We start from the raw sequence: 18,429 nt of genomic DNA, 5'->3' as shown, positions 1-18,429 counted from the left end.
TCATTCTCTATCAAAGTTTATTGGTACATCAATTGTACAATATATTTATATCCAAAATATTTCCATCTGAAAACCTTTGCAAAATCAATCATCTCTGAAAGGCCACCAAAATTCTTCTGTATCAGTCACTCACATCCACAGTGACTCGGTTCCATTTGCTTCACAATCCATTACATTGTGCCATACTGCATGTAATGGGCTTGCTGCAGCATTTTAATTTGAGTAATTCAACAGGCTAGTCAAGTGCATAACATACTCACTCTGAAGTATCTGAATTAGCACAAACAGAAATTCGTAAAGCTCTATGTTTAAGGCGTGGTCCAATTACAGTGGCATTCACATTGCCGTTTAAAAACATTTGTCATTAACAACCAACATGGTAGATGAATTGGTTAGAAAGTTGAAGGCAATTATTAATAGTAGCATCTGCAGTGGCAGGGGTACTTCACAGTATTCCAGACTTGGTTGGCAAAAGCCAGGGAAGCCTCCAAATAGATCTTATCTGTGAATACATTTCAGGTGAGAGGGACATAGAAATCAAAATAATGTGGATGAATGGACATTGTGAGTTACTCAGGAAAAATACTACAAAACTAAACATATATCATCAATGGTGGATTTCAGGAATAGCAGCTGTATCAGGGAATCTATCATGAATAAGGCTTATGTCCTCAGCTCATAACGTCACTTCCAAAGGCTTCAAGACAGAAGGTGACTTCTCACAGTTGAAAACCATTTTGAACTACTTCCTTAACTAACATGGACCATCTTTTTTATCCTGTATCTATCTGCAGGAGAGGAAACTTAGGAATTTTCGCTTACGTGTCATCGTTTTGGATGGGATTTCATTGTCTGAGGCGAGAGTTACAGTTGGTTTCTAACTGCAATCTGCTTCTATCTTGACTCTTGTCATAAGCCTGAGGCGGAGAGCATGTACAAGTGTGCTTAACATAGTAAAGTAAGCTGTGACCACAGGAAGTATTTTCCCATGATCATCAGTTTTCTTCGATGAGGTTCAAGTCAAGTTCTGTGCAGTCCCGTTGATAGAGCAAATGGGCTTCAGGCGTTACAGTTCTTTTAATGGTGTCATCTTCATCCTCCTCTTCACTTTCACTCCTCAGTGGTCTGATGCTGGCATGCCCGAGGAGCTGCACAGGCGACAGAGCAGAGGTCTGCTCAGTTTTTGAATAGATCAAAGCCATGCAAGCACCTGAACCAGAGACTAGCGCCACACCATTGCCAATCTAGAGAAAGAGGCAAAATTGCCACCAATGATATGTTCTCTGCTCACATTAAAGCAAAAATAAATCATACAATGAATATAAAAAGTCCACAAACCCCTTGTTGAAAATGCCATGATTTTGATCTTTTTTAAAAATGAGACCTACGATGACTTATTGTGGTCAGAATCAACCAATAAAATTCAAACTTATTATGTGGGAGTCAGCACACACCTCCCATAATTTAAAGTAACTGATTGACCTGAATCAGCATCTGTTTTTGTGATGACTTGTATTTAAAACTATTCGTAAATGGCTCCATCAGCTGAAGAAAAACAGCACCAAAGCACAATTTGATCAGGTTTCAAAATAAGGCAAAAACGTAGTTGTGTTATGGTCTGATGAAACGATCTCAATTGGATTTTACTCTTAATTCATAGTCCGCATTGGCAATATTCATCAGAATGCCGTGTTTAGACTAATGGGGCTGCATAGAACACATTCTTGTATCAGGAAAATATTGATGTTGCAGTGCCTTTGAATGCAACGTCACAACTTTTGGGGAAATTGGTTTGGGCAATTTCTCTGTGTGGCAGGTGTGTGCCATTTTCTATTTATGCAAACATGAAAATCATTGTGACTGGCTAATTCTGAACACAGCAACATCCCAAATTATGAGGGTGTGCACAGAACCATATTTTCTCAGTTCATAGTTATTTCTTATAAAAATATTTTGTCCTTCACTTGAGTTGCACAGTATATGGAGTGCAATAGCAAAAACGGTTTTGAAATAGGTTTCTCTATTTTTGCCCCTTAAAATAAAATACTAGCATTTGAAGACTTTTTTATCTTCACTGTGTGATTAGTATTTCTCTTCATAGAGCAATTGAAGCAGTCGTTTCACAAAAGAGATCGGTACAAAAAAAAAAAAAAAAAAAAAGAGCACATGTCCACAAGAGCTGCTATCAGCCAGTTTACGCCCAGACACAAAAGGCACATATCGACACGGATGTCACAATACATCCATATTTTCAAATGTTATGCATCCATTTTATTCCTTATGTTCAAATAATTTGACTGTTTCTTAAATAACCTTCTTATACACATATTTTCAATCATTGTGGTGGGTCTGGAACATTTAACCCCCGACATTAAATGGGAGGTTCAAGGTCTGTGTCTGGACTGGAAGTATATCATGATTTATTTATTATTATTATTATTTTTTTAAATCGCCACACCAACGGTGATCAGGGATGTCAAAGAAGAGAAATGACAACCATTGTAAAACTGGAATGTGATTAAGATACAGCTGTAGAATAGCATGTAAATAATAATCATTAATTTTATTTCTAAGCGCCTTTCAAAACTCAAGGACACTTTTACAGTGATGGCATAAGAACCTTTTTTTCCTACGGTACATGTGTCACCATTCTGACTGCCCAGCGCAATATGGTTAATTGTACGATAAATTAAGAGAGATTTGACATATTAAACGTGTTTTGTTGGGAAAAATGTTATGAAGTTTCATCTTTAAAATTTTCATTCAATTTTTTTTAATGAAGAAATTATATAGATAGTGTAACTGACCTTTGACTAAGTATATGTCACTTCAAAGAGAAAACCTTGTACATTGCCTTATGGAGAATAAATGAAACAAACCTGTGTCATCTTGCTGAAGTCAAGCCCCGGCCTGGGGCCCGGTAATACATCTGGGTCGTGGTGCCGCTTCAAGCGAGGTTTGCGCATGTCGCATGGCTGTGAGTGGCATCGTGGCAGTGTGCGGTGCATATCGCGTCGAGAAGAGGATGGCGTGCTGCAGGCTGAAGTTGGGGAGGCAGACAAAGCTGGGCATTCCATGCCAAATCCCCCATACGACAAAGCAGAAGTGTGGGCCAGCTGCAGGTGCTGGGAAAAGGATGACGTGTTCAGAACTTGCAGAGGCGACAGGGAGTCGCAGCGGTGCAGCACAGAGTGCCCGACTAAGGCCATCGGGGATGAGGAGCAAGAGGATGGGGTGGCGAATGATGATGAGCAGGTTGTTTTTGGTGAGTCACATGGGTCCCATGGAAATCTCCACGACAGTGGTGAGTCGGCAGATAATGCTAAGCTAAAGAAAGTAGGGCTCGACGAGGAATGTCGAGAGCAAGACTTTGAGGAGGTCGTACGACCGCCAACAGGTAACGTGCTGCCAACTGAGCCGAAATGAGCCGTTCCGACGCTTTGGCTGACACGTTGTACTGGGGTCCAAACTTTGGATGCACAAGGATGCCACGCGGAGCGGCACTGAGACAGGTCCTCCGGAACAGAGAGGGAGCGACAGTGGCGTTTTGGAGGGGGTGGTGGAGGGGAGCTCTGCAAAGTGTTGGCTGTTATGGAATCCAGTCCACATGTCTGATCAAGAGGTTTGGCTTCGAATGATGGCTGTGCAGCAAAGCTGCTCTCTGGAAATGCCATGACAAAACTCGACACAGATTTTCACACCTCACAAATGGACCACGTATTTCAGAGAACTTGCCTTGCGTTGATTTGCATGCATTCCAGGAGATCAGAGGGCTGGGGCCGACTGCTAGGAGTGTCTGAAAACATGAGACAGGTCATTTAAATACAAAAAAAAAACCTCAAGGAAAGGCATGTTTCCGCAAAGCAATACAGGCTCGTTTTTCCACCAAGGGTGTGTCGCGAAGATGGAAGAAACTGCTTTTGCTATATCATATGACATCATACCACACAAAGAGACCGCATGCAATTTTCACAAACAAGACGAAGAATCCCATGTTCGCATGAGGGTTGGGCATTTTAGTGTATACAGTATAAATCATTTTGTGACTAGTATCTCGAAGAAACGTACTAAAGTCCCGTTTTGCCGTAAGTGTCAAATTTAGTAGTGAAACGGGGGAGCTGACGATGTGTGGAGCTAGCACAACTCCAAATACCAGTCAAGTGGTGCCATTTTGCTCGAATGACAAGACACGTATTCAAAACAAAACATCAACCAATTATGCCGGTCCCAAGAGCACTACCTGAACAGGATTTGGTGCACATTTATTCATCTCGCAGTAGAGAAATTTACATTTCACAGCAGCAAAGTTATGAAAGGTGGAGGAAAGAAAGAAGTAGCTTTGAATTCTCCTTCACTTGTCATGTACATTATATTAAGGAAATCTCTTTGTTTCCTCACCCAATCAAGATATTTTAACTTCTAAGAATTGTTTTTTCTTTCTGTTTGCTAATAAGTCAAGTCTAACGCTGGGTTAACATAGTGTCTCATGAGCAGCCCATAGGAGAGTTAAAAAAATATAGGTCAGTGATGGGATATTGTTATTTTGGCGCAATGTTGTAGAAATTGTCATTTAAAAAATAATAAGACATCATTGTTGGTAATTATTGTGTGTTAATTCAGTGACATAATCGCATCTACGTGAATATTCATCCATTTTTCCGCCCAATCGCTGTTATCCCCATTTGGGTTGCGGGTGAGCCAGAACCTATCCCGAGTGCCGGTGGGCAAAAGGCAAGAAACACTGTCAACAATAATTATTAATAATAAAAATGAAATGCAATTTGAGAAAATTTGTTTTATTTTACAAGTATGTTTCAAAGTCATCATGAACCACATTAATCAACACAGAAGAGTTTCCTAATTCTCAATTTAAAAAAGGTTTGTGACCCCTTGTCTAGTACCATGAGTCGTTCCAACAATTAGGTACTAAAAGTGTGAATGCTCCAGTTTGCCATTTTCAATGAATAAGTGTTATTATTCCAATAAAAATGCTTCCATAGTTGGAGTCAAGAGTGGTGACCGAGGGGCCAGTAGCAGGAAGTATTAAAATATAAAAGTTAGCAGTTAGAAAAATACCCAGCAATAGGAGTGTATCATAAATTTAAAAAAAGAATCAAATGCAGCAGTATCTTGTTCATCCGGCGAAATACTAATAAGTAGTTTGCTGGTACACATTCCGATACATTAATATAATTGTGGACAATATACAATATAAAGGTCATTTTATGTTACTATCCCAAACGGCACCACCATGAAGCTAACTGATATAAATTTCACAGCATATTGACTCAATTCAACTCACATTGAAAGCCTTGTGATAAGGTTCTTCCAGACTTTGCTTTCGGAGCTGCTCTGTGATAAGTGTCACCATAATGGTTGCGCTGATCCAGGAAAAGTTTTGTCAGACACTTGGCATGATTTATTCTGTGTGGCCTCCCCACCTTATTTGGTCAGATGTTTCCGTATCATCTTCGTTTCACCTGAAGGTAGATGAGAAAAGTTCATTACAGTTGAGTCCAAACCAGTTTCAAGCTTCGGGGTAGCGTTAATTTACCAGAAATTGAACATAGTGAATCCTCAAGAATGCTCTGGTCTTGATAGTTTGAAAAGCGATGTTAAACTTTCTACAAATCTACAAACAGTGAATGTCTGAATTTATGAATGTCCACGATGTGCTTGCTTAATGCTCTCATGAAAGCCAGAAGCCAAAGTTCATGTTCACAAAGGCAGAGAGCACCCATGGACACGGACAACCAGAACAAAGAAACACTTCACATTCCATCATGGTCACTTAGTAAGTGAGCATTGCAACTCCTTATTGCTGGCAAACATATCTACCGTTACACCAAAGACATGCACAGCAAGTCCCAAGTGGAACGCTTGTGGATGAAAATGTGGGACTCAAAAGTTTGTAAGGTCCACTTGAACAGATAAGAGCAGATGCAAAAACCAAGGGGGGAGGGAGAGCCCAAAAAAGGAGAGAATGGGGGAAGTGTGAGGAAAATGAATGGGGATAGGAATTGGATTGGAAGCATGCCATAGATTCTATGGCATATAATCTTTACAAGTACAAAGGAATGGTGAAAAAGTAACCCTGTATTTAAAATCTAACAAAATTATTGGATGCATTTAATGTATGTATGACACAGAAAAGACAAAAAAATTAACCTTAGTTGATCCAATTGCTGCATTTCAACCCCCAAAAGAACTGTGACAAAAACGTAACACGATAACTTATGGACTCTACAGGAGCCAGTAATTATGGCACGAAAAGTGACTTCAATTGTGTTTGTTCGAGAAAGCATATATTATGTTCCAAGTCCGGGTTAACAGTGCTGACAATATGAAACTGTTAGCATATGGTCTGACTGGTGTTGGCAGTCAGATGAGGCTTGGAGGACCTTCCTCTTGGGGAAGAACGTTACGGTACATGTTAGAAAATGAACGCTTTCCCCCAAGACCGAGATATGGAGAACCTCACAGATTTATGAACAGACACTTAATTCGTAACAAATCTAACTATGTTCCCATATTTTGAAGCTCTCAGAACAATACACACCACGAATCCACAATTAATGGAAGAATAATAGCGAATAACAAAACACGAGGCCATCATTTATCCAATGTATGTGTTTTGCAGTTTTCCGCATCCATTTAGAACAACACAAAAGAGAAATTTGCAACGATGTGGAAATTTGCCATTGCATTTGGGGTCTCTATGGGTATTAAACATTCATTTAAGCTAAACGTCAGCTACAATGTAAATAATCGCCACTGTCAAAACGATAACCATTGACTGTTTATTTTAATTCGAGACACTGCGTGAATTGAGCAAAGTCAGCTCAGCACCACGATGCAGCTAGTGCAACAGTTTAGCCGTTGCCTGTGGTAGCCAGCTAGTAGGATAACAGACGTCACAACTATTGAGGTTATAAATTGTCCAATTCGGTTCATTTGATGTTGACCATACGATTGACATAGCACACAATTGAAGCTGTTACGTTTGAGACAACGTGACGTGGCGGAAGAAAGGCGACCGGTGAGACATGAACTCGTCAGCTAGCTTTACGCTGTTAATTTGCAAGCTAGCGCGCTGCAGCTGTCCTGGCGTATTACCTTCGTTTTGTTGTTCCTTAGCAACCGAAGCTGTACACTTAGCTTCGTGTGAGGACTGCCCGGCGGAGTGGTTATATAGCCTCTGGACGAAACTATTACAGGAAAGGGAGGGGGACTCTGCCTCCAATGCCACCATTACAGGAAAGATAGCGGAAGCACAATTTCCACCGTATATTTACAGGATTATAATAATATAATTGCATGTATTTGCAGCCACACAATTGTCATTTAAACTGTACGAATTTTGATCTCTACGATAGACGAACCCATAAAGCACAACAGTCGAAAACGAGGGCGGAAATGTCGTAACGATGTAAGAGTGGGTTAGTTTACATCCATATATCCCTGCAACAAATAACGCAATCTAACCCCATGGCGGTGTTCCACGTCGGCGTTTCTATGGGTAGCTAAGAATTGTAATGCAAAATGGCTAACCGACCTAGTGTCGCCTAAATGTGCAGTTGATTTTAAGAACCGTTAGAATGTTCTAAATCAGTGATTTGTCAAAACACAACAAAGATGACTTCAGCACGACTCAAAAAAGAAGAAACCCTAATAATGAGGAGACAATTGATCGGGTAACTACTCTTAAAAAAGCATGCAATTTTACAGTTGGCGTATATAGTTTTGTAAACACTATATGTACTTTCCATCGTTTCTAGTGCTTTGTTTAACAATTGTTGCATATTTTTGATTGCAGGCAATCGTGCGGGCTTTTTTATACAGACGACCCAGTCAAAATTGTAAGAGCAAGGGGGCAGTATATTTTTGATGAGAACGACGAGCGCTACTTGGACTGCATCGGCAATGTTCATCATGGTAAAATATTTTTTGCAGGCGCAATGGCTTTAAAACTGCACGCTACACTCCTGTCCCCTGGTGGCAACAATGATTATAACACACGGTTTTCCATCCACTCTAGTGGGCCATTGCCACCCTAGTGTTACAAAGGCTGCAACGGATCAAATGGCCCTTCTAAACATCAATTCGAGGTTCCTGCACGACAAAATGGTCTTGTATGCAGACCGCCTGGCTGCCACCTTGCCAGATAGATTGTCCGTCTTCTATTTTGTCAACTCTGGGTGCGTTACACATAAAGTAAGAGATATTCAGCTTTCAGGGATATTTTCCGGATAACCCCAAAAAGCATTTTACCTTTCATGGGCTAACTTTTAATGCATCTTGCTGTACTCAAAATGTTGCAACCTGACACTTCCGATCAGGCCACCTCAAATTTTGGAGTCATCTTGTGGTCTCATGATATCAAAATGTGAAATTGTTAACAATATCATCGTTCACTTCCATGTTAGAAGTTATGTAAAGGGTAATGCAACATTAAATAAGTGTACGAGCAGCTTATTTTTGGGGGTTCATTCTGACATTTGACCTGAAATCTCAATATCAACTTCTAAGTAGTGTATTTCTGTCGGTACCTATCAGTGCTTCTTCCAACAGCTCTGAGGCCAACGATCTTGCACTACGCTTGGCTCAGCAGTACACCCAACACGAGGACGTCATCGTGCTTGACCAGTGAGGAATTCCCCCTATAACAGATCACATTCATTTCCTCACTGTCATTCATCAGTGTCAAATCTGCTTTTAGCGCATACCACGGTAATTTGGTCTCCCTCATCGACATCAGTCCATACAAGTTCCGGAAATTGAATGGACAAAAAGAATGGGTTCATGTGGTATGTACGTATGGAAATAAATGTATAAACAAACAATATATTTATACACACAATGTAATTATACCAACTGCTTACAACATGTTTGTGTTATCAAATAATATAACTGTGTCAGGCACCCTTACCAGACACCTACAGAGGCATCTACAAAGAAGATGAGCCCAATCCTGGTCAATCTTATGCAGATACAGTCAATGACTTAATAAAGGAAGTGCACACAAAAGGCCGCAAGGTGACATAAGAAAATGAGTCACCAAAGGCATGCATCAATAACGCAACAAGCAACAATTCCCATTTGCCACAGATATCTGCCTTCTTTGCCGAATCAATGCCAAGTGTAGGAGGACAAATCATTCTGCCAGAGGGATATTCGGCTAAAGTGGCCCAGTAAGTCTTGTTTTGCTGATAGATGGCATTGGTACAGGGATGTACACTTGGTTGTTTTCCACAGGTACGTGCGCTCAGCAGGCGGGGTGTTTGTGGCAGACGAGGTGCAGACTGGCTTTGGGCGCGTTGGAAGTCACTTTTGGGCTTTTCAGATGCAAGGAGCAAATTTTTGCCCTGACATAGTAACCATGGGTAAACCAATGGGAAACGGGCATCCCATCGCATGCGTAGTCACAACAGTGGAGATAGCCAAGGCTTTCACCGCCAATGGGGTGGAGTACTACAATACGGTAATTGTAATTTTTGTTTGAGTGTTCATATCAGAATATTAGACATAGAAATTGACTCTTTGACCTTCCTTATAAGGCAAAAACATTGTCAATTTCTTCCAGTTTGGCGGGAACCCAGTGTCTTGTGCAATTGGTCTGGCTGTTCTTGATGTAATTGAGAAAGAGGACCTGAAAGGGAACGCCAAAAGGGTCGGCGCATACCTGAAAGATTTGCTCACCAAGCTGAAAAGTCATCATGAAATTATTGGAGACGTTAGGTACTAGCGCAATTGGATTCTGTTGGAAAAATCAGCCAAAGACACTATTCATTCGATGGAGAATCGTGATCATGTAAGCCACCATCACGCCACAATACTCAAGTTGCCATTCTACAGGGGTGCTGGACTTTTTGTAGGAGTTGAGCTGGTCGAAGACAGAGAACTGAGGACACCTGCCACCAAAGCAGCAGCACAGGTCGTGAAAAGGTATCATGGCAAGATAAATCACACCAAAACCACACCTTGCTGAAATTTATGTTAGGGGGGAAAAAATGTTGGGACAACTAAACGACTGGCGCGGGTTGCAAGTGGCAATTCCTAACAGTCAGCTACAAAGCCAAGTCAAAACATTTTTTCATTTCTTGTTCACATTAGCGTTTGCTGCCACTAAGGGTGTACCACGTGCTGAACAAAAAAATATTATTGGCTATCAACATCTTTTACCTGTCCAATGCCAAAGCTATTGATACGTTTTTTAATTTAAGGAAACCATGGGAAAACTGTCAGCCTTAAAACGCTGACGGGCCATTTGTTTACTCCTCTTAACAAATGTAACTTAATTGTTCCGTTTTTTAATGGCAAAACAGCGATGGTCAATATATTTACATGACCAATTATGTTCTTATGCAGGCTCAAAACGGAGGATCGAATTTGTGTCAGTTCAGACGGACCCTGGGAAAATGTCTTGAAGTTTAAACCACCCATGTGCTTCAATATGGATGACGCCGAGCTGGTGGTGCAGTGCATTGATCGGATCCTCACAGGTTCACACCAGTAGCCCGAATAGTCAAATGCACTGAACTATAACGTCAACACAATTGAACTATAACACAATTTCTCTACTTTTGTCATTCCCTAGACATAGAAACCAACATGAAGCTGGAAAAGGAAGACATCTAGGTTTGTTGATCCTGTAGAAAATGTTTTAATTTGATCATACATTGTCAGACTGTCACATTCATTCATTAAATTCGGAGGTAGTGATGACCTTTCATCTGACAAAGAGCAAGCGCTATCATTTCACACATCGCCATTGTCTCTTGGTTTTCAGGGTGGACAATAAGTTTTTATTCAAGGGAAGTTTTTTTTTTTTAAACGTGTACCGTAGGTATACAAACCAACCACCCATCCAGAAATTTTCCAAACCGCTCCTCAGCGGCATATATGGAAAGTTTCTTTTTACATTTCAGATACATACGGTATTATATATACACAAACTATGAATAAAAACTTATGGTCAACCCCGTATTTAGAAATTCCAAATCAGAGGCAACTGAGCATGGCATCGCTATTGCACTGGAAAATAAACAATCCACCATTTGGCAAGACTGAAATCAACATTCAATCCATTAGTCCTCCCATACCTACAAGTTCTACAATCATTGCTGCTTTGATATGTAGCCTGCAGTTATTTGTCATTATTTCCCCTTAACAGATGCTTCTCCATGTAATTGTAATGTTACAATACACTTACTAAATCAATACACACATTAAAAATTAGCACTTACCAGATCACTCACACTAACGTTCTTTCAAGTATCGCAGTTCCACATCTAGTGGGTTGAATATTAACACTGCAGGTGGTGAAGCACTCTCCCGCAGCTTCTCTATGAGGCATCCGTTGCGATTATTCCGGCTATATCAGGCAAGCCATTTAACAGTACAAAACATTTAACATTAACTTTACAAATAATAACAAATAGATCCATTTGTAATATAAACCAAAAGTTTATTTCTACCAATTTGCCCAAGACACTAGAGGAATGAGTATCCAGTGAGGGAGAGGGGGTACCCTCTTACATTTAACAGGCTTGCGTTGAATTGTGTTACACGAGTAAAGCCACTTAAAATTGCAGACACGATCGGGGAAGAATCTACATAAAAGCAAAAAACAAACAAACAAAAACAAACAAAACAAAAAAACATGCCGGTTGTCTATTTAACACGTTTACAAATGACCCCATTGATTGGTTTCGATCCCTTAAATTTGTCTCACTCCACATCTAAAGCCATGCAACTTGCATTCCAACAGTCAGCACGTGAGTACATAACTAAAGACCTAGGAACACAAAAAAAATGTTTTATTTGAGAGCTTTAAAAGCTCTTGCTCCTGTTTGTAAATCCAGTAGACATGTAAAAATACAACCATACAATAACATTAGATTCAAAAGGTACCAAAAAGTACAGTAAAAATAACACTTCCATCACTGGAAATGTAAATGGACACAAAACAATATAAAATAAAAAGTGGAAAAGTGACATTTGCTTCCCCAATTCCTCACTTGATCTGTACAAATGGAGCATGAGTCCAAATTTCTGCCAACTCCAAAGGAAAAGCCAGAGCCCATGTTCGCTGGTCAGACCATGGATCTCTTTTCTTATTTACGTTTGACCTTAAGAGAAAAAAACGTTGCTTAACGTTACTGAGTATTACCCAAATGTGACAAGCAGTTACACAAAGACAGACAAGTGCATGAATGAGTTCGACGAGTCAGTGAGTTGACAAAGACTTTCAGAGGCAAACACAACCAGAAACTATTACTCAAATGTGAAACCTATCCTCAACCACCACCAGCTCAGCCCTTATCGATCAAGTAGTGTTTGTAGGGATGCATCTTAAGATGACAGGTAGAATGGATCCAGATCCCATCAAAGTAGACTAACCTCCACCATAATGTTGGAATGGAATTTGAATAGATGGGAGGTCTTTGGGTGCGGAGGAATCAAAAAGGCACCAATGGTAAGAAGTGCTATATTCTCATACTACCATGGATGATGCAAAAAATGCATACCTGCACTACGTGTGATCAGTATGGCTTGTAGCTACTCGGGTGGCCACGTCTTGGAGTTTTCCCATAGCTTGCATTGCCCTGGTCTGGAGGACAAGAGAAAAGGGACTGAGTTCTGTACATGGAGGACCAAGAAAATAAGCTTCTCCCATTTGCGCTTTCTCTCGGGGGTGCTTATCGCTTACTGTAATCGTAGCCACCCCCATAGCCGTAATAACCAGCACCAGAGTAGTCATAGCCGCCATATCCACCATAGCCTCCATAGTTTTGCTGTCCGTAGCCTCCATAGTTCTGGTTGTAACCACCTTGGTTCCAGTAGTTGCTGTAACCGCCGTGATTCCAGCTCTGGCCCTGGCCTAGAAGAGTAATATGTTCCACAATGGTTTCAACTCTTCAACACGCAGGCAGAGCCCTGGAAAATATTAATTCCCATGTGAAATTTTACCTCCACGGCCGCCCCTCCCACCGCCATATCCACGTGCACCAAACTGCTGCTGCTGATAGACCTCTTTGGGTTGGGCAATTTTAATTTCACACTGCAACACAACACGTTATTAAATCAGAGGCAGAACAATTGCGCCTGAAAGAAAACAATGATAGCTCACCTTACTCCCACCAACAGTGTGGTACTTTTTCTCCATGACTTTTTTTACATGAGCCTCATCTTGATAGGTGATGAAGACAAACCCCCTCCTCTTCTCACTCTTTGGATCTTGGGGAAGCTCAATTGTCTCAATCTATAAAAGTAGAAAAATAACAATATTGACAAAATTTTAACAGCTAACAACTTCTGTGGCAGCACCAATTTACACTCATACCTCTCCATATGCTTTAAAGTAATCCTCAATGACCTCCTTTGCCGTGTCTGGATTGAGCCCTCCAACAAAGATTTTTTTTACTGGGTCCTTTTTCATGGCCATAGCCTTCTTGGGATCGATCTGTCGCCCATCTAGCCTGTGTTCCTTCTGTTCGAGAACCTAAAAAAAGAAAAATATATATTTTACATGCTTTGAATGTGTAAAACTTCACCATGGCCACATCCACTCACTTTTTCGACGCTGGCTGGATCTTTGTAAAGAATGAAACCAAATCCTCGGGACCGGCCTGTCTGTTGGTCAATTTTGATGGTGCAGTCTGACACCTCACCAAACTTGGAGAAGTAATCTTTGAGATCCTTTTTGGTTGTGTCCCAGCTCAGGCCACCAACAAACATTTTCCTGAATGCAAGAAGAGATGTAGGGTCATTTGACGCAGTTGCCTCCCTTTGGACCATCTCCCAAGGGATTTGTGGCTTGGAGGGCCACCGCCGAGGTATTTATGGTTTGGAGGGGGATGTAAACGTAGACAGCGTTCTAGAATATCAATGTACACGAATGTAATGGGCATTTGGTTTGAAATGTATTTTAATGAGAATCGCGTTAGAGCCCGTCGGCGACGCTACAAAAACACTTCGTTACAGATTAGGTTGGCGATAACTAACGCCCATCCCCCCACACGGCACATGGCGCCAACAAAGCCAGGCTAAACAAAGAAACACTACAAGTATCGCAACGAGTGGCGCCACATTGCGTTATAAAATAACCCCATTGAAAATGCAATTGTAACACTTACCCTGCATCCTCTTCGCCTTTGCTTGCGTCTATTTGCCCACCTTCCGTTCCGCCGTTCTGGGAATTGTCGTCGACGTCGGCCTCATCTCCTGCCCCGCAGGCGTTCTCTCCGGCCTGGCCGGCTCCATTAAAGTCATCGATTTCGTGGCCGTTTTCGGAAGTCTCCATATACTGCTGCTCAATTTCAGCCATGTTGTGATAATACACCTTAACGCAGAGTGAATAAAATCGTGAAGGCACGTCGACTTAGTTATTCATTTAGCATTTGGCGCACAAGTAGCAATTAGCTAAGGCAAACGCATTTTCTCACCGGCACGGTTTTCCTTCAACGTAACGGTCATTTTAACTACTACCTTTTCGCGCATTGTCATTACTACAAAATCAAACACATTAGGACATGTTTCACGAAATTAAAACAGAATTGAGTGTCGAATTCATATATTATCAGTTACGTAACGATTAGGCCGCAGGAGCCGCATCGCGGGCCAAGCAATTGTAGTACGTTGACTCAACTAGAGAGTTAAACGAGCGCTTTCGAAAAAAATGCTAGCACTTACTTTTCAGTTCGTGGGAAATGACCCAAAAAAAACAAGTAATAAGTGCTCCCTTTAAGATGGATTCTCCCACACGACGACGGCTCGTGGTTGGGTTTTCTAGAGCTAGTATCAGGGGGAAAACGTCATTTCGATAGAGACGCAATCCCATTGGTCAATACCTACTGCCATTTACAAGACTGACCAATCATATATAGTCGGCATCTTCCTTTAAAATAACTATCATCCAAATGAAACGAACTTTACTTTTTATTACATGAATACAAGATTCTCACTCCTAACTTGGGGCACATAATTGATCTCGACCATGTAGGGGGCCGAGTCAGAAAAGACGCAGCATGCATTAATAGCCGTTTTTCATTATATGGTAATGTTTTCCCAACGATGCCGGTCGTATAATTTTTATCTCATCCAGCGAATATTTACTTCAAAGGTTATTATGACTGTAGTTTCAAACTCGAATTGTCTGGGACCAAACACGAGCTTGCTATCAGGCCACCAACGAATGAGACGGCAAATGCAAGATGGCTGCAGATCCAAGCAACAGGAAGTGAAAGCCGGGCGGTTTTGTGTTTTCCTTGCTTGTGTGGTAACCACAACTATCGACGACATTTTGAGTATCGTCCACTCGGCCATATTAGGAGCGTAGACAAGGGCGTGCAACTTTTCTCGCTGAATCGGAACAACGCATGGTAGTTTCTAACATCGCCATAGCAAACCGCCCTATACCAACAACGTTTTTACACCAAATTATTTATGAACGGCAAAAGGCAGCGTTACCTTGTGAGGTGCTCAAGGTCGGAGAACGTACGACGAAAGTGACTGGTCGACGCTCTGTGCTGTGAAGGCTGTATTGAGTACAAACACCCCCAGCGTTGACTGTCTTTACGCTACAACACTTTGTCTGTGACGTATACGGAACGTTTTTCAAAGACTCCCAAAAATAAAAAAATATTACTCTTCCGAGACACATTTTAATGTAACTGTCACTTTGGGGGCATGGGGTGGAAAAGTGTGGCTTGAACAAGACGAATATCACATTTCCAACAAAGTAAATTAATTCATTTTGAAGTCTTCACGGGTTTTGAAAGGCGCTTATAGATGAAATGTATTATTATTATTAATCTCCAGATTTGATCTTGAACCTTTTGTGAGAATGCTGACGAAATGATTCCAAATAAGCCAACCATGTTCTACCTATTTTTAAATAGCAATTTTGCTCAAGTGTAACTATGTATTTTCACACATCTACTATTTCTATATTGTTTTACTATGAAAGCCGTGTTACTTTGAAAATAAGAACAAATGTACGAATTGGAAACTTTTGAGGAAAATAAATGTTTTTGTTTAACAGTAACACATTTTGATAGGTTATATAGAATTGAAACATGCGTTTTATTTTATTTATTGTCATTGCAATTCGGTCGGTTTGACCATTTGATTCTCTCAATATTTCATGGATATCCATGCAACTTTATAACATTTCTGTTCGTCCTCTTGCACTGACTGACTCGTTTTACAATGATTCCTCATACTATGATCAAAACATATGCTGAGTCTACCAGAGCAGTGCGGATTAGATTATCTTTGATGTTTTGTCCCCTTCATATGGCTTCTCTGTGCCTTGCTATGTCTTCTTTTTATACCAGGGTCATCTGAAAATGTGTGCATTTGCATTTTTATGTTTGACAAGTGCTATATAAATAAGATTTGATTGATTGATTGCGTGAAGACACTTAACAGCATCTAGTTCAATGATTAAATTGTCGCATTTTCATTGTAATCCTTCACTTGCATTGTAAGTAATTTTGATAATGTAATTTAATATTTATATATTTTGCCATTATCAGTTCCGGTTGCCGTCTTCACACTTCTTGCTGTTATTCTGCTTCTTCTGTAACGGTTCCATCACATATTTGAGGCTTGTTCGGGTTGTTTTTGAGGAGCCATTCAGCAAGCCACACCTGATGAAAGGGAAATGGGAGGTACACATAAACAATTCCATTCAGTACAGACAAATATCTGTGAAACTTACACAGGGGTTGATTGGTTTGTGCTTGCAGAGCTCAGTCAGTCCTTGCAGCAAGGTTTGGTTCACATATCGACTCAGGTATTCTTCTGTTTCCTCTCTTGTGGGAACAGTTAAAGCTACAAAAAAGGCATTTCAGAATAACTTCTGCGTTTAATGCATGCAACCGCGCATGTCTGTGTGTTTGTTGATTCTTACTGTTAGGAAACATGAATTTGATCTCCCGCTCCGCCACATGAAATGACTCGCTGCCATGGAGAGCGTTCTCCAACTCCGACGTGGCATATTTTGCTCGAAGGCTTGGGGAACAATATGGAAACCTTTCAAAATAATGTCGGTAACTGGCATAATTCACGTGAAAATCAAAAACAAATATGTCAAGTTTCATATTTTCATCATGCTTGTGTGGTTTATCTTTATCTTCTACTCACATTCCAAAAACATGCATGTGTACGATTAATTTAAAATTGAACATCGACATGAATACTGTAGTGGTGGTGTTTGTGCACTGGCAACTAATCCAGGTTGTACTTTGCCTTTCATCCATGCCATGCCATGAAATATAGAATCATAGTAATATTTGCATTTATGTGCACACCCTTAAATATGAAACCATCCTTGTGGCTTGTGAGAGTGGATGTTCCTCTTACAAAATAACTGCTATTTGGACGTGTTCATGAATTATTCCTTACCTATATGGCTTCACTTCCAACTGAAGTGCAATTGCTATTTAAATGGGGTTTAAGACTTCCTGGGCGACTGATATACTTTCAACCAAACAATAACAATTGAAAGTTTGTTTTACCAAAGGCCTCCTTTGGCATTTAAGTCCCAAATATAAAATAATAATAAATAAATAAAATGGGGAACAAACCATTCTGGATGAGAGTCTGTTGGCTTGATTGGTCCAATTATGTTTTTCCAGTGAGCTATTGCATTGTCACGAGCCAGAGTCAAAGCAATGATTGGACCAGAGCTCATGTACGCTGTCAATTGGGGAAAGGTTAGTTTTCCATGATGTTCTGTGTAGAAGTCACTGCACTGTTCAGGACTTAACTGAAGTTTCCTCCTCTGGATGGGGAAAATGATTAGGGACATTTATGTGAAATATTTGTCGAAGTTCAACACAACAACTTTAGATTAGATCATCCTGATAGCAAGATTTAACTATTTATTTGAATTTACCTTTATTAGTCTCGCAGTGGAGAAATTTACATTGCACAGCAGCAAGGTTGTATGACAAAGTGGTTGTTTTAAAGCGTTTTATAAATAAAGTTGATTTGAGCTCAAAGTGTGACTTTGCATGGTGATGTGTTGTGAAAGCGTTACAAATAATGAAGGAATCAATGGATTGTTTTGTACTGTGCAAATGCGTTTTCTTGCACCCCCCCCCCCCACACACACACTGGTGATATAAAGAAACACGTTCGTACGACAATAATATTTCAGTGGACTGAGACCGACCTGTAAAATGGTGAAACCCGACGTCAGAATGATGTCTTCAATCTCTTCACTTTTGTGAATCGCATCCGGCTTAATAATTGCCAAAGTTCTTTCCACATAAATACGAGGAAATTGATTTTTTTCCTCCGTGCACGCTGTCTCCGCCATCCAGTACTTATTTTTTCTTCAACGATATTTTTGCCTTCTGACAGCAGTGACCACGTTGTAACACTGCCATTGGGGAAAACGGTACTTTGTGACGTCAC

General features: G+C 40.6%; 4 protein-coding genes across 4 annotated transcripts; 1 reads left to right on the top strand and 3 right to left on the bottom strand.

Moving 5' to 3' along the window:
- Window positions 1-7,022, bottom strand: LOC148901408 (protein FAM53C-like). The gene is given in 5 exon segments (XM_089023224.1): window positions 1-1,244; window positions 2,880-3,674; window positions 3,677-3,796; window positions 5,303-5,480; window positions 5,555-7,022. Coding segments are annotated over 4 exon segments (1,233 nt in total). The 5' UTR covers window positions 5,372-5,480; window positions 5,555-7,022; the 3' UTR covers window positions 1-995.
- A 370-nt stretch (window positions 7,023-7,392) lies between these two features.
- On the top strand, window positions 7,393-11,878 carry phykpl (5-phosphohydroxy-L-lysine phospho-lyase). Its single transcript, XM_089023212.1, has 12 exons — window positions 7,393-7,694; window positions 7,817-7,935; window positions 8,039-8,198; window positions 8,572-8,646; window positions 8,720-8,807; window positions 8,920-9,036; window positions 9,109-9,191; window positions 9,256-9,481; window positions 9,584-9,738; window positions 9,856-9,945; window positions 10,369-10,502; window positions 10,598-11,878. Exons 1-12 carry the CDS (start codon window positions 7,636-7,638, stop codon window positions 10,636-10,638), a joined length of 1,347 nt encoding a protein of 448 aa, XP_088879338.1. The 5' UTR covers window positions 7,393-7,635; the 3' UTR covers window positions 10,639-11,878.
- Window positions 11,443-14,329, bottom strand: hnrnpaba (heterogeneous nuclear ribonucleoprotein A/Ba). Its single transcript, XM_089023236.1, has 8 exons — window positions 14,139-14,329; window positions 13,576-13,744; window positions 13,346-13,504; window positions 13,133-13,264; window positions 12,973-13,063; window positions 12,713-12,883; window positions 12,531-12,613; window positions 11,443-12,131 (listed from the first exon to the last, which is right to left on the bottom strand). The coding sequence occupies exons 1-7, from the start codon at window positions 14,327-14,329 to the stop codon at window positions 12,546-12,548; spliced, it is 981 nt and encodes a 326-aa protein (XP_088879362.1). The 3' UTR covers window positions 11,443-12,131; window positions 12,531-12,545.
- Window positions 14,207-18,425, bottom strand: nme5 (NME/NM23 family member 5). Its single transcript, XM_089023248.1, has 6 exons — window positions 18,185-18,425; window positions 17,595-17,791; window positions 16,919-17,019; window positions 16,727-16,839; window positions 15,472-16,655; window positions 14,207-14,344 (listed from the first exon to the last, which is right to left on the bottom strand). The coding sequence occupies exons 1-5, from the start codon at window positions 18,329-18,331 to the stop codon at window positions 16,572-16,574; spliced, it is 642 nt and encodes a 213-aa protein (XP_088879374.1). The 5' UTR covers window positions 18,332-18,425; the 3' UTR covers window positions 14,207-14,344; window positions 15,472-16,571.
- Between the last annotated feature and the right edge of the window lie 4 nt (window positions 18,426-18,429).

This window comes from Hippocampus bargibanti, linkage group LG02, assembly GCF_051943395.1.
Source record: "Hippocampus bargibanti isolate YZ-2025 linkage group LG02, ASM5194339v1, whole genome shotgun sequence".
NCBI lineage: Eukaryota > Metazoa > Chordata > Actinopteri > Syngnathiformes > Syngnathidae > Hippocampus > Hippocampus bargibanti.
Note: the sequence above shows the minus strand (reverse complement) of the source record. Positions and strands in the feature narration are given on the sequence as shown.